This window comes from Myxine glutinosa, chromosome 10 (assembly GCF_964187855.1).
Source record: "Myxine glutinosa chromosome 10, kmMyxGlut1.1, whole genome shotgun sequence".
NCBI lineage: Eukaryota > Metazoa > Chordata > Myxini > Myxiniformes > Myxinidae > Myxine > Myxine glutinosa.
The window spans coordinates 131183887-131209824 of NC_136270.1; the positions used below are offsets into that span (position 1 = coordinate 131183887).

A 25938-nucleotide genomic window follows, 5' to 3' on the forward strand; every position below is an offset into this window, starting at 1 on the left:
CCTCTGGGCTGGTGCTCTTGCCTCACACCTAGCTCGGCTTTATGCAGTTGAAACCAAAGCTTTCAGAATCATTGGAATCTCCCATGATGAAGCCGATTCTGAGGGCCTTTCAGTCCCTCACCGCAGGCAGGTTGGTGGTCTTTCTGTCTTCAACTGACTCCTCTCCGGCCTTCCTCCCCCTGCTCTGTCTGTGCTCTGTCCCCCAAATATTCCTACAGGACGCACAATATCTGCCAGCAACCCTCTTCTGGTGAAACTGCTAAAATCAAGACTCTCTGCTCACCTTCACTCCTTCATTCCTCTTTTCTCCCACCTCTGGAACAAACTGCCACACTCTCTTCAATCCCTCGCCTCCCTCCAGGTCTTCAAAACAGCTGTTCACCACCATCTCTTATCTTCCCCCATCCGAAGCCTCGATCTTTTCTACCCCCGTTAAAACACCAAAAATCCACCTCTTTCAATCCCCAAATTCTTTCATGAAATTCCTCGTCGTGTTAATTTGCTTTATACCATGTACCCCTCGTTCCTCCCCCAGCCCTCCCCCTTCCAGCTTCCACATATCTACCGACGTCCCTGTTCTCTACTGTTGTTGTGCTTGTGTGCTTCTCCCTCTCCCCTGTTGTCTCCTGCTCCCTTCATTGCATGTTTTCATGTTCAATGTGTTAGCTCTTACACGAGTCCCGATTCTGTATCCCCAAAAAAAAGGTTTCAAAAAATTTTTTTTTTTAACATCCTTTGCTGTAATTTTCGATCACGTTTTCTCTTGCGGCCATGTCCAGGGAGGTTGGCTACAGTGCCATGGGCCTTAAATTTCCTGACAACATTGCGTACGGTGGATACAGGAACATCAAGTTCTCTGGAGATTGACTTGTAGCCTTGAGATTGTCCATGCTTGGCTACAATTTTGTGTCTGACCTCCTCAGACAATTCTCTGGTTTTCTTTCTTTTCTCCATGCTCATTGATGTACACACAGTGACACAAAACAGCAGAATAACTCCTTTTCTCCATTCAAACTGGTTGAATGGGTGATTTTTATTTTTTGATTTTGCAAGCACCTGCAACTCACCAAAGGTGAGTTCAATTCCAAAGTAAAGGAGAATCACCTGCTTGAAATCTAATTATTTAGAACAACTTCTAAAAGGTGCCAGTAATATTTTCTTGGCCATTTTAGGATTTCTGTGTGGAATAAGCTAAGATTTAGTAATTTTTTCAGCTTTTTTTGTTTTGTTCCACTGCAAACCAAAGAAATACATAAGTGGATACCAAGAGATTTTTAATTTCAACAATTTTCTGGAAGAAATGGTGCATTAGTTGAAAAAAGTGCAAGGGTGCCAATATTTGTTAGCCACGACTGTATATAAATATGTAATACGCAACCGGAAGATCACCGATTACAATTATCCTCGGATGGCCGCACACATTATAAAGAGGGTAAAATTATAGTAAAGTGAGGATTCCAATCCAAGATATCGAAATGTAAAAGAGAGAGGGACAAAGAATTGTTAAAAAAGCTAAATTGTCACGTGATCCTCGCAGTTGCTCATTGGGCTCTTGCAGCGTGCGACATCCAGATCTGATTATGATCGACACGTATCTAACGACATATCTGTCGAACAATTATCACCCTGCCATCCCTTGGGCCTATCTCCATATTACAGAATACATCACCTCATCTGTTCGAAGATTCACAAAAAAAAATCGACAAAATAAGGGATTTATGGAGCCGGCAGACCGGGGTCTAAGTAAAACGTGCTTCTGAAAGTTATGTCTCGTGCTTTCACGAGTCTGTTGTATTGTAATTTATATACTGTACAAGTACAACAAAATGGAGCATGAAATCGTGTTTTTGAGGTATTCGGAAGGGGGGGGGGGGGGGGGCAGAAGGGTCATCCATGTTCGTGCTCGGGGCAGTCGCCCCGTCAGTCCCTCCATCACTACGCCTATGTATACAAGTAGCACCTCTTAATGTATACATTACTTGTATGTAACACCTTCCTGTATTTCGGAATACACAACTTTTAAAGCACACCATGGCAAAAAAGGTGGATTGTGGTTAGTGCATATTGGTGTGCTGACCATGACTCAAAGCCAACATGGCCGCCGGCTCAAGACAACATGTACAAGCAATGCCTTAGATCATGGACGCACATATGCTAATGTTTTAGCTTCCATATCTCCACGCTCGGAATTGAGCACAAACTTTACCATGCCATTTTTTTTTTGCATACAAGATCGAGGCTCGTGTAAGAGCGAACATCAATCGCAACAAAAAAAACCCGACACCTAAAACATATAATAAAGGGAGCGGGAGACAATATGGGGAGAGAGAGGGAAGAACAACAACAACAACAACCACAACAGTAGACAACAGGGACATCGGGAGATCTGTGGGAGGGAGCGGGGGCGGAGGCTTGGAAAGGGGGGAAAGGGGGGGGGTGGGAGCGGTATAAACACATGGACATTGCTCGAACTTCCAGGAAAGAAGTTGATATTTCAAAAAAGTGGATCTGGGGTGACTTAACGGGGGTAGAAGATCAAGGTTTCGTTTCAGAATTACAGAATTTCAGAATATTTGTCATGAATGTTTTTTGTTTTTTTTACATTGTGGATCACATTCCAGTAATTATAAATATTGGAGCGTAGCGATCCATCCATATGTGGACAGCACAAACTCAAAAAAACAAATCTCGGCTCAGAATTTAAGCATTTATTGAGTGCAGGACATGGACATTAGGTACCATGTTTGTACTTTTATAAAAGAGTATTTTGGGGGTGGTGAACAAATCCCCACAATGTATGAGATTATATAACCTGCATTATTAATTATGTGCTCAGATAGGAATACCAAATAGGCCAAACAAATCCACAGATATAATCCAATAGAATACCAAACAAATCCACACAATAATACCAAATAGGCCGACCCATTAATCTAGTGAAACAAACCTCGTGAAAATGTTGATGAAAATTTACTTGGAACACAGAAAAATCTAAATTAACTTACAGAGCAGCAGCCAATAATAATAATAATTGTAATTATTATTGTTATTATTATCAGACAGTTATGATTCCACTTTTGCTTTTCCCAGAATCTTCATCTATTTGGTCATCTTTACCCATTTGATCCTAGTGAGTCCTCGAGCCCCTGCTCCACCACTTGGGATCCCATAATGGATCATATACGAAGGTGATCTTAGTTCTTTTGTCTGATTTCATCACAATTTTTCATGAGTTGATGCAAAGAATAGGAACATATCCCACATGGTTAGGGGGAGTAAATATAATCTATGAAATCAGGAATCAGGAGCAGACTGACTTACCTTCCCATGAGATGTTCCATGGCCTTGCTCAGGGCACAGTCTGTATATGTACCTTTGCCAATCTGTTTAACCATCAGGATATTTTTCTTCAGTTCCTCACGTTGGTCCGGGATTGTGACCAGTCCACTGATTTCAATCACTTCATCGCTGTAATGTAATGCTCCAACATTCCAAGTCAGGTTACGGTCACAGCGGTAATACCTGAGCAAGGTGTGGGGGGCAGGGGGAGGAGGGTAGGCAGAATAGGGAGGAAGGTGGGGGTGAAAGGTCACATTTTCTATTTCTTCCATTTTTTTTTTCCTCTCACTATTTGTCTTTGTTCAAGTCAGACTCGCGATTCACATTTGAAGGCTCAACAGCATAAAACAACAGGTTGATGAAACGAAAACTGACTTCTCACAACAGGTAAGTCACGAAAATTGACTTCTCACAACAGGTAAGTCACGAAAACACCAAAATCTATAATCTACTAGTACCCGACTGCAAAGCCGCAATGAGCCGGCGAAGCCAAAGCCTCTTGCCACTATTTTACCCATCACTATGGCATCAGTAGGTTAGGTAGTTGGTAGTAGTTAGGTGTAGTAGGTACCGTACCTATTTCAAAATGACACCATTTGCATTCTGGATGAGATTAAAATTTATAGAATTTACTTCTTGATTAATTCGGTGAATTCCGTCTCAACTTCGGATATTTCCGGCCGTGAAAAACTATCCCCTACGGCCGCGAGATTTCTAAAAAATAATTCTTCGTCAATTTTAGAATATTTGACGCCGTTTTCAGCCTCCGAAACGCGGGAATAAGTTTTGAAATATTTTTTCAAATGCTCGAATCTCATTGGTTCCGGTGTTTGGTGACGATTTTCGTTTTTTTTTTTTTTCTTTTTTTTTTTGTCTACTGAATCGAGGCTCGTGAAAGAGCTAACATTTATTTCACAAACAAATCAACCAGACAAACAAAATATATAAAAGGAGGGAGTGGAAGACAAGATGGGGAGGGAAGGGCAAGCACACACACACAACATTTGAGAGCAGGGAGATGTGTGGAAGGGAGAGGGCTTGGGGGGAGGAGGCGTGGGAAGGGGGGGGGGGGAGGAGGGAGAAGTATAAAACACAAGAACACCAAGGACATCCAGGACAGAAGTTGGTATTTCAAAAAAGTGGAATTGGAGTGAAATTAGCGGGGGTAGAAAAGATCAATGTTTTAGATGGGGGAAGATAAGAGATGGTGGTGAACAGCTGTTTTAAACACCTGGAGGGAGGAGTGGGATTAAAGAGAGTGAGGGAGTTTGTTCCAGAGGCGGGAGAAAAGAGGAATGAAGGAGTGAAGGTGAGCAGAGAGTCTTGATTTTGGCCGTTTAACCATAAGAGGGGTGCAGGCAGATCTTGTGCGACCTGTAGGAATATTTGCGGGACAGAGCCCAGAGAGAGCTGGGGGGCAAGGCCAGAGAGGAGTCGGTAGAAGACGGAAAGACCACCAACCTGCCTGCGGTGAGTGAGTGAGAGGCCCTTGGAGTGAGCTTCATCGCGGGAGATTCCAATGATTCTGAATGCTTTGGTTTCAACAGCGTGAAGACGAGCTAGGTGTGAGGCAGGAGCACCAGCCCAGAGGGGAGAGCAGTATTCCATTGAGCTGCGGATGAAAGCCTTGTATGTGGTGAGGAGCTCAGGTGTGCCAAAGAAGGACTTCGCACGACGGAGGATGCCCAGTCGGCGACTGGCTTTGGAGGCCAGATTTGAAATGTAAACCAGGGCCCGTGCGGGCCCGGGGAACGAGGTTGGTCTTAAAGTATTTTAATTACAAATTAGGGGTGCATAGAATTGGGAATCAAAAAAAGACGGGTGAAACAAACTCCTACTGAACTTTTTCGCAATTTTTTATGCATATTTCCGCATCCGCAAGATGGCAGCCTCCATTGAGTGATTTGGTGCGTCAAAGCTTCGAAATTCTCAAGGGATCCAGCAAAATCTGCCTTTTCAACATAATACATACGTGTTCATTCACAACACCGGCTTCGCCACCTACTAGTACCCGACTGCAAAGCCGCAATGAGTCGGCGAAGCCAAAGCCTCTTGCCACTATTTTACCCATCACTATCACTATGGCATCAGTAGGTTAGGTAGTTGGTTGTAGGTAGGTGTAGTAGGTACCGTACCTGGTAAGACTTGGTAAAAGAGAAGAGCAGACAGTCCTCCCCAATACCTACATACAATAAATGTCACAAGAAGCTCAAGGAAGTAACTATACGATGTGCTAGCTTAGGGCCTATTTTAAGAAATTTTAACTGGGCTTAATTAGAGTCCCTGTATAAAGAGAGTTGCGCCATGCGCTGACCCGAGATTTCTGGTCACGTGATTTCGTGGCGCCATTTTGTGTCTAACTTCACCGTGCGTGAACGTCAGCTTGGTACGGGAATGTTGTTTATTGCCAAACAAAATGACTGGTTGTTCTGCTTTTGGTTGTTCAAACCAATCTGGGAAATATAAGATGTATAGATTTCCAAGTGATAAAGTCAGAAGACAAATTTGGGAAGCGAAAGTCAGACGAAAGAGCTGGAAAGCGATCGACTCCTCGAGACTCTGCCAGGTAGGCCCACGCCGCTTGATGATCGATGTTCAAAAGCAATTCTATCTGCTCGGTTTTTTTTTGGTTGTCTGTCCGTTGAAAACCCTTTTAAAGGGAAGTGATTTGTGTTTGTTTATAATCTTCAAGGAGCTGACCAAAAATGCATTTCCGTGGGAAGAACCCTGCTCAATTTTTTTCGGGTAGTCCTAGCGGACCGCATATTGTCATCGATTGATGAAATGTCCCGGTACAGTGACATTGCCTGGTCTGCGGTTGGGTAGTCTGCGGGCAATGTCACTGTACTTTTTTAGAGGGAATTAATTTTGATTTTATAGGGGTGGGAAACCCATGGTCCGTTTTGTTTTCAGTTGTCTGTCCGTCCATTCAAAACTTATTCCGAGGCAAGTTATTTTTTTGGTTTAAAATCTTTAGCCTAATCGGCAATCATAAAAGCAATTTTAGGGGGGGGGCTGCTCAATTTTTTTGCGGGTTGTGCAGCCATCCATACGTCCAAAATTTGACGAGTTATTGTTTGCTTTGTACAGTGCTCATGCGTCTTGTGGCATATTTGCTCAAATATTTCCCACCCCGGGATTTATGGCCAAATTGTAGTGATGGAAGATTTTGCACATTGGACAATCCCTATATATTTAACCTGGTGACAGCTATCGTTCCCAAAACATACAATATTTCTAGGTGATTAATGCAGTAAAACAGGTGTATTTGTGTACCCACATTTAAAACTGGCTCAACTTTCAAAAGCTGTTATCCCTGTTTGATATCAATATACATGTGGTCGATAGAGCTAGCGATTTGTCTGGCCATCTTCCGGAAGATTGTCCATGTGATTTTCTGTTGTGGAAGTACTAGTACATGACAGCTCATTAAAATTAAACTGTGTTGTGTTAGAATAAAAATTTCAATAAATAAATACATCAAGGACACTCATTGTATGATTGCAGGAACATTTCGATGTGAATCAGTTTGAGAGTGGGCGAGCTGATGACAAAAAGAGGTTGAAGTGCTCTGCAGTTCCAACAATATTTAGCGACCGGAAACCCGTGAAGCTGCGCAACTCCCCCAAGAAGCGTGGACCGTCCAGAACTGAGAGACTACATCTACCAAACTTGTCCGACCACACCTACTCCACTCGTGAACGTATTGACTCCTCAAATGAATCTCAATGTAAGAATTGTTTTATTTATTACAAAATCATGGCAGGACATGTTCAATCAATGACATATTTTAAACGATTACCAAATGACAGGCATGTGCTTGTCTATATTTGTATAGCTCTTTGAACTATAATTGTACGTTCAGATTATGATGACTATCTTCCTGTTGCCATTTTCTTTTTACATTATTCTAAATATTTTGCAAAATTAAATTGTAAAAAAATTGTGTTATATTTAACGTTAAGTATAAAATTATCTTTCCCGATTACAACATTTATCTACAGAATACTGAGCAATTGTACATACCAATTTTCCAGTTGGCCATTAATTGTATATGTGCTCTTTTGTAGCTGAGAGTGAACCTATGGACACTGATACACAAGAGGGCCAAGATACTGGGGATTCTATTGAAGAACGGCTGCTGAGATTGGAGGAGAAAATGATTGCAACCCCATATCGCGAATGTACATGTATATCTAATCCGACACACTTAGACACAAAATGGCGTCCAAATTTGAGTTGACACAACTCTCTATATACAGGGACTCTAGGCTTAATATACGTTTTCACAGTATGTGTGTAGTCTTCTAACTCCAGTCGCTGTCAGGACTGGTTCTCTCCGGGCACTGCGGCTTCCTCCACCAGAAGAAGTTAGCTTGCAGTAAGATCAGTGCTGACAGATCAGACGATAGCGCCGTTTCAACGGCAATGTGTGACTGTCGTTAATCAAACCGTGTCGATGGCGCTGATTGGCTGACCTAAGCTGATCGCCGATTGGTCAGCTCACAAAATTTCGCAAATTCAGACCTAAAATGACACCATTTGCATTCTGGATGAGATTAAAATTTCTAAAATTTACTTCTTGATTAATTCGGTGAATTCCGTCTCAACTTCAGATATTTCCGGCCGTGAAAAACTATCCCCTATGGCCGCGAGATTTCTAAAAAATAATTATTCGTCAACTTTAGAATATTTGACGCCGTTTTCAGCCTCCGAAATGTGGTAAAAAGCTTTTTTGAAATATTTTTTCAAATGCTCGAATCTCTTTGGTTCTGGTGTTTGGTGACGATTTTCGTTGAAGATAACGAGGTTGGTCTTAAAGTATTTTAATTACATATTAGAGGTGCATAAGATTGTGAATCAAACAAAGACGGGTGAAACAAACTCCTATTGAACTTTTTCGCAATTTTTTTATGCATACTTCCGCATCCGCAAGATGGCGGCCTCATTGAGCGATTTGGTGCGTCAAAGCTTCGAAATTCTCAAGCCAAGGGATCCAGCATAATCTGTTTTTTTTCAACATAATACGTACGCGTTCATTGACAACACCGGCTTCGCCGGCTATAATGATGACCACTCCTTTTTGCATCTTCAGATGCATAGAGCTGCCAAAGCAGTTTCTTGGCTATTGGGCACAATCTGGCCGGGTCACCACTCCGACACGGGATACTCAAATGGCTTATTTATCTCCGCAAGCTGGTACTCATTTTGCCGAGGTCCGAAAGACGGCAGGTTGAGTCAACCAGCCTGGTGTTAATTCAATGGCATGACAGGGGTTTGCACTCAGGACCTTGTGACCTTAACAGTTAAGGAAACATCAGGCTATAATCTATAATAATAAAAGAGAAAGTATGTGTGCATGTGTCAGTGTGTCAATGTGGGTGGCAGTGTGCGTCTCCTCCATAACCCCAAACTGAGCGGCCCGAAACTTTCCATCCCTCTTCCGAAACACTCCACCATCCTCATCCATTCTCACTCTCATTCTCACTCTCAGTATTCCCATCAGGGAAAGAACGGGTGGTATTTGTTCGTAATTAAATAAAATGATTCACACAACCCCACCGAGTATTAAACATGTGTTTCTGTGAACAGTTGGTTGTGGATACAACTGGGCCGGATTAATCGTTTCATTATCTTAACGTTCTTGTAAATAATCCAACTAATGATGTCATTGCGGAAATAGCAGAAGCAGACTGGATAAACGATATTAACTGACATTTAAATAATAATAATAATAATAATAATTCATTTATTTTGTATAGCGCTTTTCCAGAAGCCCAAAGGCGCTTTGACAGAGTGGAAAACATAATGCATAACAATACATGAAAACAACAATTGCAAATGTGTGTTTTAATGCAAACATGTGTCATGTGTGTCAAACATGTGTCATTTAAATCATGTGTGTTTTATTGCAAACAAGTAATGCTACAATTACATGAAACTTGACAATTCACATAAATATCATGATAAATCACTCAAGTACAGAATATAAATATTAAATACGTTATTAGCTACAATAGTTCAAATATATAAATGAAAAATACCTCTCCCAACACCCTCCGGCAAAACATCTCTCCAAATTATTTTCTTCTACCCATTTATTGAATCATCCAGCGAATGCATGTTGGACCAGGAGCTACCTTCAAAAGTCGGTCTAAAGCATGACCGACACATGCCTGTGCTCCTGATACGGTGCCCCTGCACATTCTGGGAAAAGATTGGACGTTGGCCGTGGTACCGGCAGACGATGGCATATTATTTGTGAAATACACCGTGGTATGCTAAACATCCACCGAACGCTAACATCCGGCCTGTGCAGCACCTGTTGGGTGTTCGAGGTCAGCCAAGACCGCTCAAGTGAGAGTCACACCACCTCTGAGGTATCCTGTCGGGTTTTTGGGATGGGCTCCATAAATCTTCAATTTGTTCTCGAGATCAAGTTAATAAACGACTTTGTTTAAAATATTGTACTAAAGAGGTGAATAAATGTAGAAAAGGTTCGTGTCACTGAAGGTGAACAGATGGACGGATAAGCTCCTTGGAGCTCTAGGGAAAGAATTGCAAAAAAAAAAAAAAAAAATCCTGCATTTAATATCGTTCTTTACCCTCAAGATACTGCAGGTAGGGAGAATAAGAGGGAACAGTGCCATCCAATCAAAGGAATACATGTTGGAAAATTCCCAATCGACAAAAACACTGGACCATGTGTGCAACAGATTCTCGGTTTGTAACAAAGATGGCTGCAAACAGTGGGTTGAGGGTTTCTGCTTCACAGGAGACCTGCTTAAGAATCCACAAACATGATTGTGTAAGATTTGATGGATAATCCATTCCCATTATTTATACACACACTACATGACCAAAAGTATGTGGACACCAGAACATCACACATCTCATTCCAAAATCATGGGAATAAATCATTCTAAAAACATTAATATGGAGTTGGTCCCCGCTTTGCTGCTGTAACTGCATCCACTCTTCTGGGAAGGCTTTCCACTAGATGTTGGAACATTGCTGCGGGGATTTGCTTCAATTCGGCCACAAGAGCATCAGTGAGGTCGGGCACTGATGTTGGGCGATTAGGCCTGGCTCACAGTCGGCGTTCCAATTCATCCCAAAGGTGTCTGATGGGATTGAGGTCAGGGCTCTCTGCAGGCCCAGTCAAGTTCTTCCACACCGATCTCGACAAACTATTTCTGTATGGACCTCGCTTTGTGCACGGGGACATTGTCATGCTGAAACAGGAAAGGGCCTTCCCCAAACTGTTGCCACAAAGTTGGAAGCACACAATCATCTAGAATGTCATTGTATGCTGTAGTGTTAAGTTTTCCCTTCACTGGAACTAAGGGGCCGAGCCCAAACTATGAAAAACAGCCCCAGACCATTATTCCTCCTCTACCAAACTTTACAGTTGGCACTGTGCATTCTGGCAGGTAACGTTCTCCTGGCATCCGCCAAACCCAGATTCGTCCGTGGGACAGCCAGATGGTGAAGCGTGATTCATCACTCCAGATAACTAGTTTCCACTGCTCTAGAGTTCAATGGCGGCGAGCTTTACACCACTCCAGCTGACGCTTGGCATTGCACTTCGTGACCTTAGGCTTGTGTGCGGCTGCTCGGCCATGGAAACCCATTTCATGAAGCTCCCGAAGAACAGTTGTTGTGCTGACGTTGCTTCCAGAGGCAGTTTGGAACTCGGTAGTGAGTGCTGCAACCGAGGAAAAACGATATTTACGCGCTTCAGCACTCGGCGGTCCCATTCTGTGAGCTTGTGTGGCCTACCATTTCGCGCCTGAGCTGTTGTTGCTCCTAGATGTTTCCACTTCACAATAACAACACTTACAGTTGACCGGGGCAGCTCTAGTAGGGCAGAAATGTGACGAACTGACTTGTTGAAAGGTGGCATCCGATGACGGTGCCTCATTGAAAGTCACTGAGCTCCTCAGTACGGCCCATTCTACTGCCAATGTTTGTCTGTGGAGATTGCATGGCTGTCTGCTCGATTATATATACCTGTCAGAAATGGGTGTGGTTGAAATAGCTGAATCCACTAATTAGAAGGGGTGTCCGCATACTTTTGGCCATGTAGTGTACATAAAGGTCGAGGCTCATGGAAGATGAAACCTCTGCCCATTTTTTCACTATATAAAAGCCTGACACACTAGGCCAAGTTATTATGCATAAAATGCTTGTGATGTCGTTTAATGGTACATCATACAGTAGATACTGTATCCCTGGTGTTGGCTTAGCGGTTAGGGTGCCGGCTTGGGATCCTAGGATCCTGGGTTCGAATCCCGGTCGATCGCTGAATTAACGCCACGGGGGTTGACTCAGCCTGTCATCCTTCCGAGGTTGGCAAATTGAGTACCAGCTTGCTGGGATGAATGATCCCGGTGTGTACCCCGGTTTAGAATAGGTACACCGTATCCCTGCGACTAAGGGTTGGCGTCAGGAAGGGCATCCGGCCATAAAAACATTGCCTCAAACAGGGAACCATGATCGTCATGGGGCCCGCAAGGCTAACCCCTGCTCTAGCGGGGAAAATGGCCTTAAAATTTTTTTAAAAAACACAAAAACGATACAGTAGATACTGTATGTACAGTATATATATCCAATCTGATATACTGTAGCGGTTCCCGCTGAATGTACACAATCGCCTTGCACCTGCCAGGACGCGGCCAGGGCGCGATCGCCATGCCGGGCTCGTCCGTACGGGCCCAGACGCGCCTCTCCTGGGCACGCCCGAACCTCCCGGGCACGCCCGGTCTCGTCTTTCCCGGGCATGCCCGCTCTCGCCTTTCCAGGGCTCGCCCAGAGCACCCGGGCACGACCAGCCTCGACTTGCCAGGCCACGTCCAGGACGCCCGGGCATGTCCAGACTCGCCTTTCCAGGGCTCGCCCAGAGCGTCCGGGCATGCCTGCTCTCGCCTTTCCAGGGCTCGCCCAGAGCGCTCGGGCACGCCCAGCCTTGACTTGCCAGGCCGCGCTCAGGACACCCGGGCATGTCCAGACTCGCCTTTCCAGGACTCGCCCTTGACACCCGGGCATGCCCGGTCTCGGTTTTCCCGGGCAAACGCCCCGGCATAAATGTGTATATATATTGCTGCCCGATAAACGGGCTTGTCAGAATACCTGAGCTGTTTTGTTTCATTAAAGCAACTCGGGCGAATTCCGTCTTTGGTCGCGTCAATTCTTTCGACTCGCGTTGGAGCGCAGCTCCTTCACTGGTGACCTACCGACATGGACACGGCAGTGACTCATAAACTGCCTACCTTCTGGGAGGCTCACGCGGCTGTTTGGTTCGCCCAGGCGGACTCCCAGTTCGCCCTGCGAGGCATCACCGCGGACGACACCCGCTTCCACCACGTCGTGGCAGTGCTCGGTTCCGCCACCGCGGCCCGCGCCCTGAGCCTCCTCGAGCACCCAGCGGCTGCTGACAAGTATGACGCGCTGAAGACGCTCCTCCTCGACGCTTTCGCCCTCTCACCGGCGGCACGCTCACGGCGCCTGCTCGACCTGCCCGAGCTCGGCGACACGCGCCCGTCCGAGTGCATGGACTATATGCTCTCGTTGCTCGGTGAGCACTCTCCGCATTTTCTGTTCCGCGAGCTGTTCCTTCGCCAGCTGCCTCACCCGGTACGCCTCACCCTGGCTGGCACGTCGATCACCGATCCCCGCGCCCTCGCCAGTGAAGCCGATAAGATCTCCTCGGCGGGCCAACACATCGGCGCGGCTACCTGGAGCCTGCCGCCATCCCAGGCGACGCCCCCGATGCCCGAGCGCCCTGCGTGGTTGGAGGCCGAACTGCCGGTGCAACTGGCGGCCGCCACGCCGCGCCGACCGCTTCCGACATGACGGCCGGGGCCTCCACCTGACCAGGCGTGGTGTTCTTACCACGCCAGGTTCGGACACAAGGCTCGGACGTGCCGACCCCCCGTGCACTTTCGGCAAGTCGGGAAACGGCCGGGCCGGCGTTCATTCCCAGCCATGAGCGCCGGCCACTCGGGCAACTTGCTTTTTATTCGGGACAAAGCATCCGGGCGGCGTTTCCTTTGTGACACCGGCACCCAACTGAGCGTCATACCCGCCTCCGAGCAGGACAGGCGGGACGCCGTTTGCGGCCCCTCTTTGGTCGCTGCTAATGGCTCGGCCATACGCACTTTCGGCCCGCGCGACGTCACCCTCTGCTTCGGCAGCCAGCGCTTTCAGTGGACCTTTGTGACCACCTGCGTCCTCATGGCTTTGCTGGGCGCCGACTTCCTCTGCGCGCACGGGCTGCTGGTCGACGTCAAACGACATCGCCTTGTCCACGCCGAGACCTTCAGCTCCCTGGCGTGCACGATGAGCAGCTCCGCGCCGACCGAACTGGCGTGCGCCCTCCCGACGGCGAACGAGTTCGCTCGCCTGCTCGCGGAATTCCCGGCCCTCACGCGGCCGACGTTTTCGGCCGTCGCAGTGCGGCATGGGATCGAGCACCACATACCCACTACGGGCCCGCCGGTCTACGCCAGGGCCCGCCGCCTCGACCCGGCCAAGCTCGCCGTGGCAAAGGCCGAGTTCGACGCGTTGGAGCACCTCGGCATCGTGCAGCGCTCCAATAGCACGTGGGCCTCACCACTGCACATCGTGACAAAGCCGGGGGGCGGATGGCGCCCGTGTGGCAACTACCGCCACCTCAACGACGCTACCACCCCCGACAGGTACCCGATCCCGCACATCCAGGACTTTTCCGCCCGTTTGGCGGGACGGGTCATATTTTCCAAAATTGACCTGATAGGGGGATACCACCAGGTACCTGTCCGGGCGGCCGACGTCCCGAAGACGGCCGTCATCACGCTGTTCGGCCTGTTCGAATTTTTGAGGATGCCGTTTGGCCTCAAGAACGCGGCCCAGGCGTTCCAGCGCTTAATGGATGGCGTGCTGCGCGACCTGCCATTTCTTTTCGTCTATCTGGACGACATCCTCGTCGCCAGCACGTCCCGCGCCGAGCACCTCCTCCACCTCCGAACACTGTTCGGTCGCCTCAGCGAGCACGGCTTAATTGTCAACCCGGCCAAATGCCACTTCGGCACGACGACCGTTGACTTTTTGGGCCACCGCATCACCAAGACCGGGGCCGTGCCGCTGCCGACCAAGGTCGAGGCCATCACCACGTTCCCGCGTCCCCGTTCCATCAAGGCCCTACAAGAGTTCCTCGGCATGGTGAATTTTTATCACCGATTCGTGCCCCGCGCTGCTCAGCTCATGCGACCCCTTTACGAGGCCCTCCGGGGCAAGCCGGCCAAGCATGACATCGTTTGGTCCGCGGCCATGGACGCGGCCTTCGCGAGCGCAAAACAGGCCCTCGCCGACGCAACGCTGCTGGCTCACCCGGTGCTCAACGCGCCCATCGCCCTCACTACGGACGCCTCCAACTACGCGGTGGGCGCCGTCCATGAACAATGGGTGGACGGGGTTTGGCAGCCACTCGCTTTTTTCAGCCGGCAACTCCGGCCGAAGGAGTTAAAATACAGCACGTTCGACCGCGAGCTGCTCGGTCTATTCCTGGCCGTTCGCCATTTCCGACACCTCCTGGAAGGCCGCCCGTTCACGGCTTTCGTCGACCACAAGCCGTTGGTCTACACAATGGCCAAAGTCACGGAGCCGTGGTCGGCCCGCCAGCAGCGCCACCTCTCCGCCGTGTCGGAATTCACCACGGACATCCGGCACGTCGCCGGCAAAGACAACGCCGTGGCCGACTGTCTTTCTCGGGCCAGCGCGAACGCGGTCCACCTCGGCGTGGACTTCGCGCTCATGGCGGCCGACCAGACCACCGACACCTCGGTGCAGGCCCTCCGGGCGGCGGACACGGGCCTCCGCCTGGCCGACATCCCCTTCGCGGGCACCGTCCTGCTCTGCGACGTCTCCCAGGGCCAGCCTTGCCCCATCGTGCCCGTTTCCTGGCAGCGCCACATCTTCGCCTCCATCCACGGCCTTTCTCACCCGGGCCGGAAAGCTTCTCAGAAGCTGGTGTCGGCACGTTTCGTCTGGCACGGCCTTCGACGGAACGTCCGCGACTGGGCCAACGCCTGCACGGCCTGCCAGCGGGCCAAGGTCCACCGCCACACCCAGGCCCCGCTAGCACCTTTCACGGTGCCTGCACGGCGTTTCGACCACGTCCACGTCGACCTGGTGGGTCCCCTGCCCCCATCGCGGGGGTTCACCCACCTGCTCACCATGGTGGACAGGACCACCAGGTGGCCGGAGGCCGTGCCCCTCACCTCCACCACCACCGCCGACGTGGCGCAGGCGTTCATCGCCACCTGGGTCACGCGCTTCGGCGCGCCGGCGGACATCTCGTCCGACCGCGGCCCAAAGTTCACGTCCGAACTTTGGGGCGCGGTCGCCCGCTCGTTGGGGGTCACGCTGCACCGCACCATGACCTACCACCCCCAAGCCAATGGATTGTGCGAGCGGTTTCACCGCTCCATGAAGGCCGCACTCATGGCCGGCCTTCAGGACGACGGTTGGACCGACCGGCTGCCGTGGGTCCTTTTGGGCCTCCGCACGGCCCCCATGGAGGACCTCCGGGCGTCCGCCGCCGAGCTCGTCTACGGCCAGCCGCTCCGCGTACCGCGCGAGTTCATGCCCGACGCTACCAGTCCCTGGTCCGCCGCACACCAGCGCTCGGACCTCCAGGAGGCCGCCCGACGATTTGCCCCCGTGCCAACGTCCCGCCACGGTGGCCCCCAGTCCTACGTCCCCCCCGGCGCTTCGCACAGCGGAGTACGTCTTTGTGCGTCATGACGCGCACCGGGGGCCACTACGGCCGCCGTACGACGGGCCCTTCCGGGTCCTGCGACGGGGCGACAAGTCCTTCGTCGTCGACGTCGGCGGCCGGTCGGACCGGATCTCTGTGGACCGCCTCAAACCGGCGCCCGTGGACGTCGACCGACCACCACGGTTGGCCCTTCCTCCGCGGCGAGGCCGCCCCCCGTCGGCAGTTCCCCCCGCTCGACCACCCACCACCAGATCGGACCCCCCCCCCCCCACGACCCTCCAGGGGTCGCTTCGGCCGGGTCATCCGGACCCCCCTTAAATTGACCCTGCCGGTGCAGGTCGATTCTGGAGGGGTGTGTGTAGCGGCTCCCGCTGAATGTACACAATCGCCTTGCACCTGCCAGGACGCGGCCAGGGCGCGATCGCCATGCCGGGCTCGTCTGGACGGGCCCAGACGCGCCTCTCCTGGGCATGCCCGGATTCGCTGTTCCCGGGCACGCCCGAACCTCCCGGGCACGCCCGGTCTCGTCTTTCCCGGGCATGCCCGCTCTCGCCTTTCCAGGGCTCGCCTAGAGCGCCCGGGCACACCCAGCCTCGACTTACCAGGGCTCGCCCAGAGCGTCCGGGCATGCCCGCTCTCGCCTTTCCAGGGCTCGCCCAGAGCGTCCGGGCATGCCCGCTATCGCCTTTCCAGGGCTCGCCCAGAGCGCTCGGGCACGCCCAGCCTCGACTTGCCAGGCCGCGTTCAGGACGCCCGGGCATGTCCAGACTCGCCTTTGACACCCGGGCATGCCCGGTCTCGGTTTTACCGGGCAAACGCCCCGGCATAAATGTGTATATATATATTGCTGCCCGATAAACGGGCTTTTGGTCAGAATACCTGAGCTGTTTTGTTTCATTAAAGCAACTCGGACGAATTCCGTCTTTGGTCGCGTCAATTCTTTCGACTCGCGTTGGAGCGCCGCTCCTTCAATACCACACTTTGAGTTACAGAGCGTCGGTTCGGCTGAAGCAGATTCTTGGCAAGTGTCATCCTCGGCGATTTGCCATCCCTCTCCCAGCAGTAGTTATGGCAGGAACCTGGAATTTGTTCAGGGTGCTGGCAATAGCTCGCTTACTCTTTGCGAAGGACACAATGGAATCTAACATCCAGCAACTAATGTTGGCAAATGTGGCGCCCAATCTACACATTGATGAATCACCCTGTCTGTGAAACACGGGCATGACAGTTAATAGTTTACAGGGCCAGGGAGTCCAACCCAAGCGAGATGGCTTAGAGGTGAGTGTGCATAATACCCCTATGCCATCCTGTCAGCATAACACACACACACACACACACACACACACACACACACACACACACACACACACACACACACACACACACACACACACACACACACCTTTTCAAAATCCACACTTCCTGAAACAGTAATGAGCTTTAAGAATTGCTTATGTGCATGGTTGGTTCACATTGTGTGTTGTTATGGAGTGTTATTCATTGAATTTCAATGTAACATGGGAAGTGGAGATAACCTCACAAACATCATGGAATACACAGACCCAGCTGATGGTTTTGCACATGGTTCAGGAAGAAACTGTGGGGTATGGGGCAACATCTGGTCCTTGTCAAGCACACTAACCTGTTGTGCAGATGGTCCAAGAACGTCGCAGTAAAACTCTTGATTTTATCAACAAGATGTCCATATGGCTTTACCCGTAAAGCAACACTCTCAGATGTATCCAAGACGAAGAATAAATCCACAGGGCATTCTGTGAACACACGGAAGAACGATCATAACCAGATATGGGAGGGTGTTACAGAGCAAGGTTAGGACCTGCATAAGAGGTTAGGACGTGTATAAGAGGTTAGGACCTGCATAAGAGGTTAGGACGTGTAATACAGGTTAGGACCTGCATAAGAGGTTAGGACCTGCATAAGAGGTTAGGACCTGCATAAGAGGTTAGGACCTGCATAAGAGGTTAGGACCTGCATAAGAGGTTAGGACCTGCATAAGAGGTTAGGACCTGCATAAGAGGTTAGGACCTGCATAAGAGGTTAGGACCTGCATAAGAGGTTAGGACCTGCATAAGAGGTTAGGACCTGCATAAAAGGTTAGGACCTGCATAAAAGGTTAGGACCTGCATAAAAGGTTAGGACCTGCATAAGAGGTTAGGATCTGCATAAGAGGTTAGGACGTGTATAAGAGGTTAGGACCTGCATAAGAGGTTAGGACCTGCATAAGAGGTTAGGACGTGTAATACAGGTTAGGACCTGCATAAGAGGTTAGGACCTGCATAAGAGGTTAGGACGTGTAATACAGGTTAGGACGTGTATAAGAGGTTAGGACCTGCATAAGAGGTTAGGACCTGCATAAGAGGTTAGGACCTGCATAAGAGGTTAGGACCTGCATAAGAGGTTAGGACGTGTAATACAGGTTAGGACGTGTATAAGAGGTTAGGACCTGCATAAGAGGTTAGGACCTGCATAAGAGGTTAGGACGTGTAATACAGGTTAGGACCTGCATAAGAGGTTCGGACCTGCATAAGAGGTTAGGACCTGCATAAGAGGTTAGGACGTGTAATACAGATTAGGACCTGCATAAGAGGTTAGGACGTGTAATACAGGTTAGGACCTGCATAAGAGGTTCGGACCAGCATAAGAGGTTAGGACCTGCATAAGAGGTTAGGACGTGTAATACAGATTAGGACCTGCATAAGAGGTTAGGACGTGTAATACAGGTTAGGACCTGCATAAGAGGTTAGGACCTGCATAAGAGGTTAGGACGTGTAATACAGATTAGGACGTGTAATACAGATTAGGACGTGTAATACAGATTAGGACGTGTAATACAGATTAGGACCTGCATAAGAGGTTAGGACGTGTAATACAGATTGGGACCTGCATAAGAGGTTAGGACCTGCATAAGAGGTTAGGACGTGTAATACAGATTAGGACCTGCATAAGAGGTTAGGACCTGCATAAGAGGTTAGGACATGTAATACAGATTAGGATCTGCATAAGAGGTTAGGACCTGCATAAGAGGTTAGGACGTGTAATACAGATTAGGACCTGCATAAGAGGTTAGGACCTGCATAAGAGGTTAGTACCTGCATAAGAGGTTAGGACCTGCATAAGAGGTTAGGACCTGCATAAGAGGTTAGGACCTGCATAAGAGGTTAGGACGTGTAATACAGGTTAGGACGTGTAATACAGGTTAGGACCTGCATAAGAGGTTAGGACGTGTAATACAGATTAGGACCTGCATAAGAGGTTCGGACCTGCACAAGAGGTTAGGACGTGTAATACAGATTAGGACGTGTAATACAGATTAGGACCTGCATAAGAGGTTAGGATGTGGAATACAGATTAGGACGTGTAATACAGATTAGGACCTGCATAAGAGGTTAGGACCTGCATAAGAGGTTAGGACCTGCATAAGAGGTTAGGACGTGTAATACAGATTAGGACCTGCATAGGAGGTTAGGACCTGCATAAGAGGTTAGGACCTGCATAAGAGGTTAGGACCTGCATAAGAGGTTAGGACCTGCATAGGAGGTTAGGACCTGCATAAGAGGTTAGGACGTGTAATACAGATTAGTAGTCCTTGAGCCAGACCAAAAGTAATGCTCCGGCGGGGGGAGTAATTCTCATTATGATTTTCCATTAGACCAATGTCTCAAGTGTCAGAAAAGGTGTGATGGACATCTGAGAACGGTAGCTTAGTGCCCGGATGGACGCCATCTTTGAAACCACCCAGCTCGAAAATGCCCATTTGGTGGGGTACATTGTTGCACGTGTATCTGGACTTCTATACTAGCTATCGATGTGCGGTTGACGACTAAATATACGTCCGATGTGTACCGTCTAAATAAAAAATAATATGAAGCATTTTGTTTTAGATTAATTATTATAAAAATCAATTATCGAAAAAAAATCATATATTTTTCAATATTTTATTATTAGACTTGTACTTTTTTTAGTGAAACAACACTGGTATGATTTTCCAAATTATGCATTGTGCTACACCGTTTATCTGTCTATAAAAATAACTCAAAAACTAAAACATATCATCCACCACGAGTTTACAACAAATAAATGTAAAGAGGCATAAAATGACTTAGGCCGCCGCTGGCATTATCTATTCTGACGATAACGCAAGTTAGGAATGTCGTACGGAGAGGATTTTAACACCATACGATATCTAATAAGCAGGCGGAAATTGTTACATAGGAAATCTGCACTTTGGTGGCCATCTTGGATTTCAAAATGGCCGCCAATTATATTAATTATTCATTACTAGAGTTTGGAAAGACGTATGGAGCTGATTTTAACACCATACGATGTATATTCCTAATAAGCAAGCGGAGGTATCATTGAACATGTCATGTTTTAGTCAAATAACACCGGTATGATCTTCCAAATTATACATTTTGCTAAACCGTTTATCTGTCTATAAAGATTTTCAGGCAATTTGGCCTGCATTATAATAGAGAACAACATATGCTATACAATATACAGTGCACACAAAGTTAATCATCAGAGTCGCCATCAGAGTCATTGGCATCCTGAGCCACGATAGCATCATCCTGCACCATGTTGGAGCATCCCTGCAGCTTACACACAACAGTGCACTTCAACCCATTCAGTATGCAGGAGCAATCTGACGGTCGACACGTCCTTCTGCATGTGCATGAGATGAGATTCAAGACGACATCTGGAGCTGGTAGACCCGCCATCCATCGGATTGTGAGCGAACCGCCATCATCGAGTTCCCAACCATGTCCTGCTGATGGTGTTGGGACGTCTGGTAGGTTTTCAAGGCTGCGTCGCCAGATAGCCGCCTGATAGTTGGCCCTAAGCGTATGCTGCATCAAGGAGTCTTCACAAGGCGGCAATTGTCCAGATTCGATCTGGCCCTTCTTTGCACAGAACATGTGATAACGGAGCGAATTAACACCGACGATCTTCGTGTTCTTGGCGTACAGCTGACACGTGAAGGCCTGAATGCTATTGAAGACGTCTGTTGGTACATTCCACGAAGATCCCAGATCTGTGAATGCTTGAAGATACAGCTCATTCGCTTGCACAAGCTTCAAAGCCTTTATCTTTCCTTGGCTAGCCAGAGCACTCACAGTGTCACACCCGCTCCATGCATGAAGCCCTGGCAATGCACTGCAAACTCCAGACCCCAATACCGCAGCCAACTTTCCAACGTCGATCATTCTGACTCGAACCTTTGTTCCTCGTCTGATGAAGAGCTGACTATCGATGGTTCTGCTGAGATGAAGACTGATGATCAGAACGTCGGTGTCATCTGCCACTAAGATGATTGTCTTGTAGTGGGTAGCGGCGTGCTTTGCGTGGAGAAACATACGCGTGTCTGCTTCCTCGTGGCTACATTCGAGTGCTTGCACCAACTTCCACCTATCGCGGGTCAGTACCACACATTTTTCACCACAGGTGACATACAGTGTCCTGTTGCCTAGCTTTTCGCGATTTGTTTCATGTTTCCACGACTCCGCCAGAAACACAACCAGTTTCTCCTTTGTCTGGCTGCAAGCAAGGAGACGCCGCCAGTTCATGATTTTGTGTGCGGGTCTGATCTCGCTGAAACTGATGCCTTCATTTGAACCGCGGTTCACACGCTCAGCTGCTTTGATGGATTCTTCTGTGTATGTGTCAAAGACAACATCGATGCGCTCACTGCCTTGACCAGCGTGAAGCGCTGCAGCAAGGATGCGGTCAGATAGTTCTTCGAACGTGTCGTTCTCGCCATGCATCTTTTGTATGAGAGCCATCGAATCAATTATTGTTGCACTTCGCTTGTCAACGTTCTCGGCTGGTTCCACAAGACCTTCCATGTGTTTCGCAAGTGCAGCTTTGTTCGTTTTTTTCATTGACCCATCAACGTTTGCCAAAGACCATGGTAACGGCCCTAGTGGTATGGGTGACAAAGGACAAGTTGCATGTCGAGGTTCCTTGTCTTGGCGATGAGTATCATGGTGGCAAACAGTTGTCTGTCAGCTCTCAGGACGATCTCCTTGTTTGTGCCCTTCACAACTTTCTGCTTGATCTTACCAAAGGTCTTCAAGTTTAGCTTGTTCAATGTGTCATGAAAGCCTGTTCCCTCTTCAAGACGTTTCTGGAAGCTTTGATACGCCGCTTCCCCCTTTTGCAGGGTGTTGAGTAGGTCATTAGAAACGTCCTCCCACGCAGCCGCTCCGGTAGATATACTGAGAAGACATGACGGATCATCGGCGAATGGATTGGTCGTCATTTTCCAGTAGATCACAGATAGCTGTGACGCCAGACTCATCACGTTTGATGCGAGAAGTAGACAAGTCAGGGTGCTTGGCGTGAGATGTGTCGCTGCCATTCACAAGGATAGTTTCTCGTAGTTGCCTCAGTGCAGTAGCCCGATTTTCTGCAGTTAGATAGTATCGTGACACAGCCCCTTGTCGAAGACTAAAACCTCGTGTTCCTCCAGCTGTTTGCGTATCTTTGTTTACTGTTTCTTCTGTTGTCTGATCAACAGCGATTCTGGCAAATGGATTCCCTGGTCTAAGCTGTACGGAGAAGTAGCCTTGATTGAAATGCCTGTACAACTCGGGGCATGTTTCGTGGAGTTGCGTCATCTGTGCATAGTACACTGGTAGATATCTAGCATAGTTCACCTTGTTCATTGCGAAACACCAAGGGATCACTCTTCTGACACAAGCCAAGTGAAGCATCCAGTCGCCTTCTCTATCCGCACGAATCAACCCCAGCAGGGTCTCTACCATATCAATATACATCATCCAGAAGCGAGCCAGGTCTCCATGTTTGGTTCGCAGAAAATGTAGGTATTTCGCGAACATGTCAAAGCTCTGTACACATGAATCATCATCGAGAGCAGCAGCGAGAGTCTCGTGGCAAACATCCTCCTTGATGCTGCGAATTTTGAGGTCAGTGCTTCGAATCTGGGGTTCCTTGTCAGGATGATTGCTTTCTATCCACACCTGGAAGCCCTTCCAAATGATGCGCATTAGTGCCTCGTACATCAACTTGTGGAGTCGCACAGCACGGTTGTATTGCTTGCCTTCCAGAACCCTGTTGATGGAACCTTCAGCGATTACTCCTGACTCAACAGCTACATCCCGAAGGCCTGCATCTCCAAACATTTTCCCAATGCTCGACATGAAGTTACAGATGGTATGGAAGTTCCCCATCATGAGCACGATTCTTCCATATCGATCGACATCTTTCCATGCTATTTCGGTCGCCTTAGCAAATAGTGCCTGGTCTAGCACCACCGGTATACGCTCAAGCTGAAGTGATGACATGATGTTCAGAGCTTCTCTGAGGATTTCTTGCACTGTTGCCATATCTGTGGCAGGCGCGTTTATAGTCGGCAGGTAGCCACTACATCTTCCGTCACCTGAACACGATCTCTAGTCATGATGTTGAAACCAGTCCACGAACTGATTGTCTGGTCGCATGGTTCCAGCATGCGAGTCATAATCCATACGTGATTTCGGCGCTGCGCAAGGGATGTTGCGCCTGCAAGAGTGTCAGAAAGATCTGCAGGCTTGATTGCAGGTGGGCCCTCTCGTTTCCCACCGCTGTATATTGGAACTAAATCGCTGGATGACGGGATAGATCGCTTCTTATCTGCTTTGGATACTGCCGATGGAGGTTGGGGCGGCAAACACGACTGCGACTTCGGTTGGACGATGATACCGTTGACGCGATGCGATGTTCCGCCACCACTCAGCGATTCCTCTAGCCTGTCGATGTTATCGAATGCTAATACAGTCGGGACCGAAGGGTGCACATGTGACGGAAGTGGTACTTTGTGTGCACTGCACTGTATATTGTATAGCATATGTTGTTCTCTATTATAATGCAGGCCAAATTGCCTGAAAATCTTTATAGACAGATAAACGGTTTAGCAAAATGTATAATTTGGAAGATCATACCGGTGTTATTTGACTAAAACATGACATGTTCAATGATACCTCCGCTTGCTTATTAGGAATATACATCGTATGGTGTTAAAATCAGCTCCATACGTCTTTCCAAACTCTAGTAATGAATAATTAATATAATTGGCGGCCATTTTGAAATCCAAGATGGCCACCAAAGTGCAGATTTCCTATGTAACAATTTCCGCCTGCTTATTAGATATCGTATGGTGTTAAAATCCTCTCCGTACGACATTCCTAACTTGCGTTATCGTCAGAATAGATAATGCCAGCGGCGGCCTAAGTCATTTTATGCCTCTTTACATTTATTTGTTGTAAACTCGTGGTGGATGATATGTTTTAGTTTTTGAGTTATTTTTATAGACAGATAAACGGTGTAGCACAATGCATAATTTGGAAAATCATACCAGTGTTGTTTCACTAAAAAAAGTACAAGTCTAATAATAAAATATTGAAAAATATATGATTTTTTTTCGATAATTGATTTTTATAATAATTAATCTAAAACAAAATGCTTCATATTATTTTTTATTTAGACGGTACACATCGGACGTATATTTAGTCGTCAACCGCACATCGATAGCTAGTATAGAAGTCCAGATACACGTGCAACAATGTACCCCACCAAATGGGCATTTTCGAGCTGGGTGGTTTCAAAGATGGCGTCCATCCGGGCACTAAGCTACCGTTCTCAGATGTCCATCACACCTTTTCTGACACTTGAGACATTGGTCTAATGGAAAATCATAATGAGAATTACTCCCCCCGCCGGAGCATTCACTTCAAAATATGGCCGGTTGGCTCAAGGACTATAGGACGTGTAATACAGATTAGGACGTGTAATACAGATTAGGACGTGTAATACAGATTAGGACCTGCATAAGAGGTTAAGACCTGCATAAGAGGTTAGGACGTGTAATACAGATTAGTACGTGTAATACAGATTAGGACCTGCATAAGAGGTTAGGACCTGCATAAGAGGTTAGGACCTGCATAAGTGGTTAGGACGTGTAATATAGATTAGGACGTGTAATACAGATTAGGACCTGCATAGGAGGTTAGGACCTGCATAAGAGGTTAGGACGTGTAATACAGATTAGGACGTGTAATACAGATTAGGACGTCGAGATTTTATAATCATATGGAGATCGAGCAAATCCAGTATGCCGAATGGGCGGCGCCCATCGTTCCGGTCATAAAATCGGACCAGTCCATCCGCATATGTGGAGATTATAAAATGACCGTGAACAGGTGTTCTTCATTGGATAAATATCCAATCCCGAGGATCGAAGACCTCTATGCTCGTCTCATGGGAGGCAAGACTTTTACGAAACTCGATCTCAAATCCGCCTATCTACAGCTCCGCTTGGACGAGAATTCGAAACAGTATCTTACCATCAACACGCATCGTGGGTTGTACAGGTAACACCGACTTAGTTTTGGAGTGAAATCTGCACCTGGAATTTATCAGCGTGTCATGGACAGTTTGTTTGCCGCCGAACGCAACGTCGTTTGTTACCAGGATGATATTCTGGTTACTGGTCGTACGGACGCGGAACATCTACAGAACCTGGAGAGAGTTCTGAAGAAGATTTCGGACTCCGGCCTACGTTTGCGTCGAGACAAGTGCAAGTTTATGGTGCCATCAGTCACGTACCTGGGTCATACGATTGATGCCGAGGGTCTACACCCGACAGATGAGAAAGTCCGAGCTATCAAGGATGCTCCTTCTCCACGAGACGTGACCGAATTGAAGTCATACCTTGGTTTGCTTCAGTTCTATGGTCGTTACATCCCGAATGTGACCGACGTTTTGGGCCCCCTTTGTCGGCTTTTGAGGAAAGGAGTCTCCTGGAGCTGGGGGTCTACTGA

The 25938-nt window shown here is 48.2% G+C and overlaps 1 protein-coding gene across 3 annotated transcripts in view; it reads right to left on the reverse strand.

The window, feature by feature from the left end:
• Nucleotides 1-25938, reverse strand: part of COL6A1 (collagen type VI alpha 1 chain) — a 104902-nt gene that overhangs the window by 65585 nt on the left and 13379 nt on the right. For all 3 annotated transcript variants that reach the window (XM_078786099.1, XM_068126086.2, XM_068126085.2), the window contains exons 3-4: nucleotides 17742-17871; nucleotides 3322-3522 (exon numbers count right to left, since the gene is read on the reverse strand). In XM_078786099.1, coding sequence (XP_078642225.1) covers nucleotides 3322-3522; nucleotides 17742-17871 — 331 coding nt within the window. The remainder of the gene's footprint in view (nucleotides 1-3321; nucleotides 3523-17741; nucleotides 17872-25938) is intronic.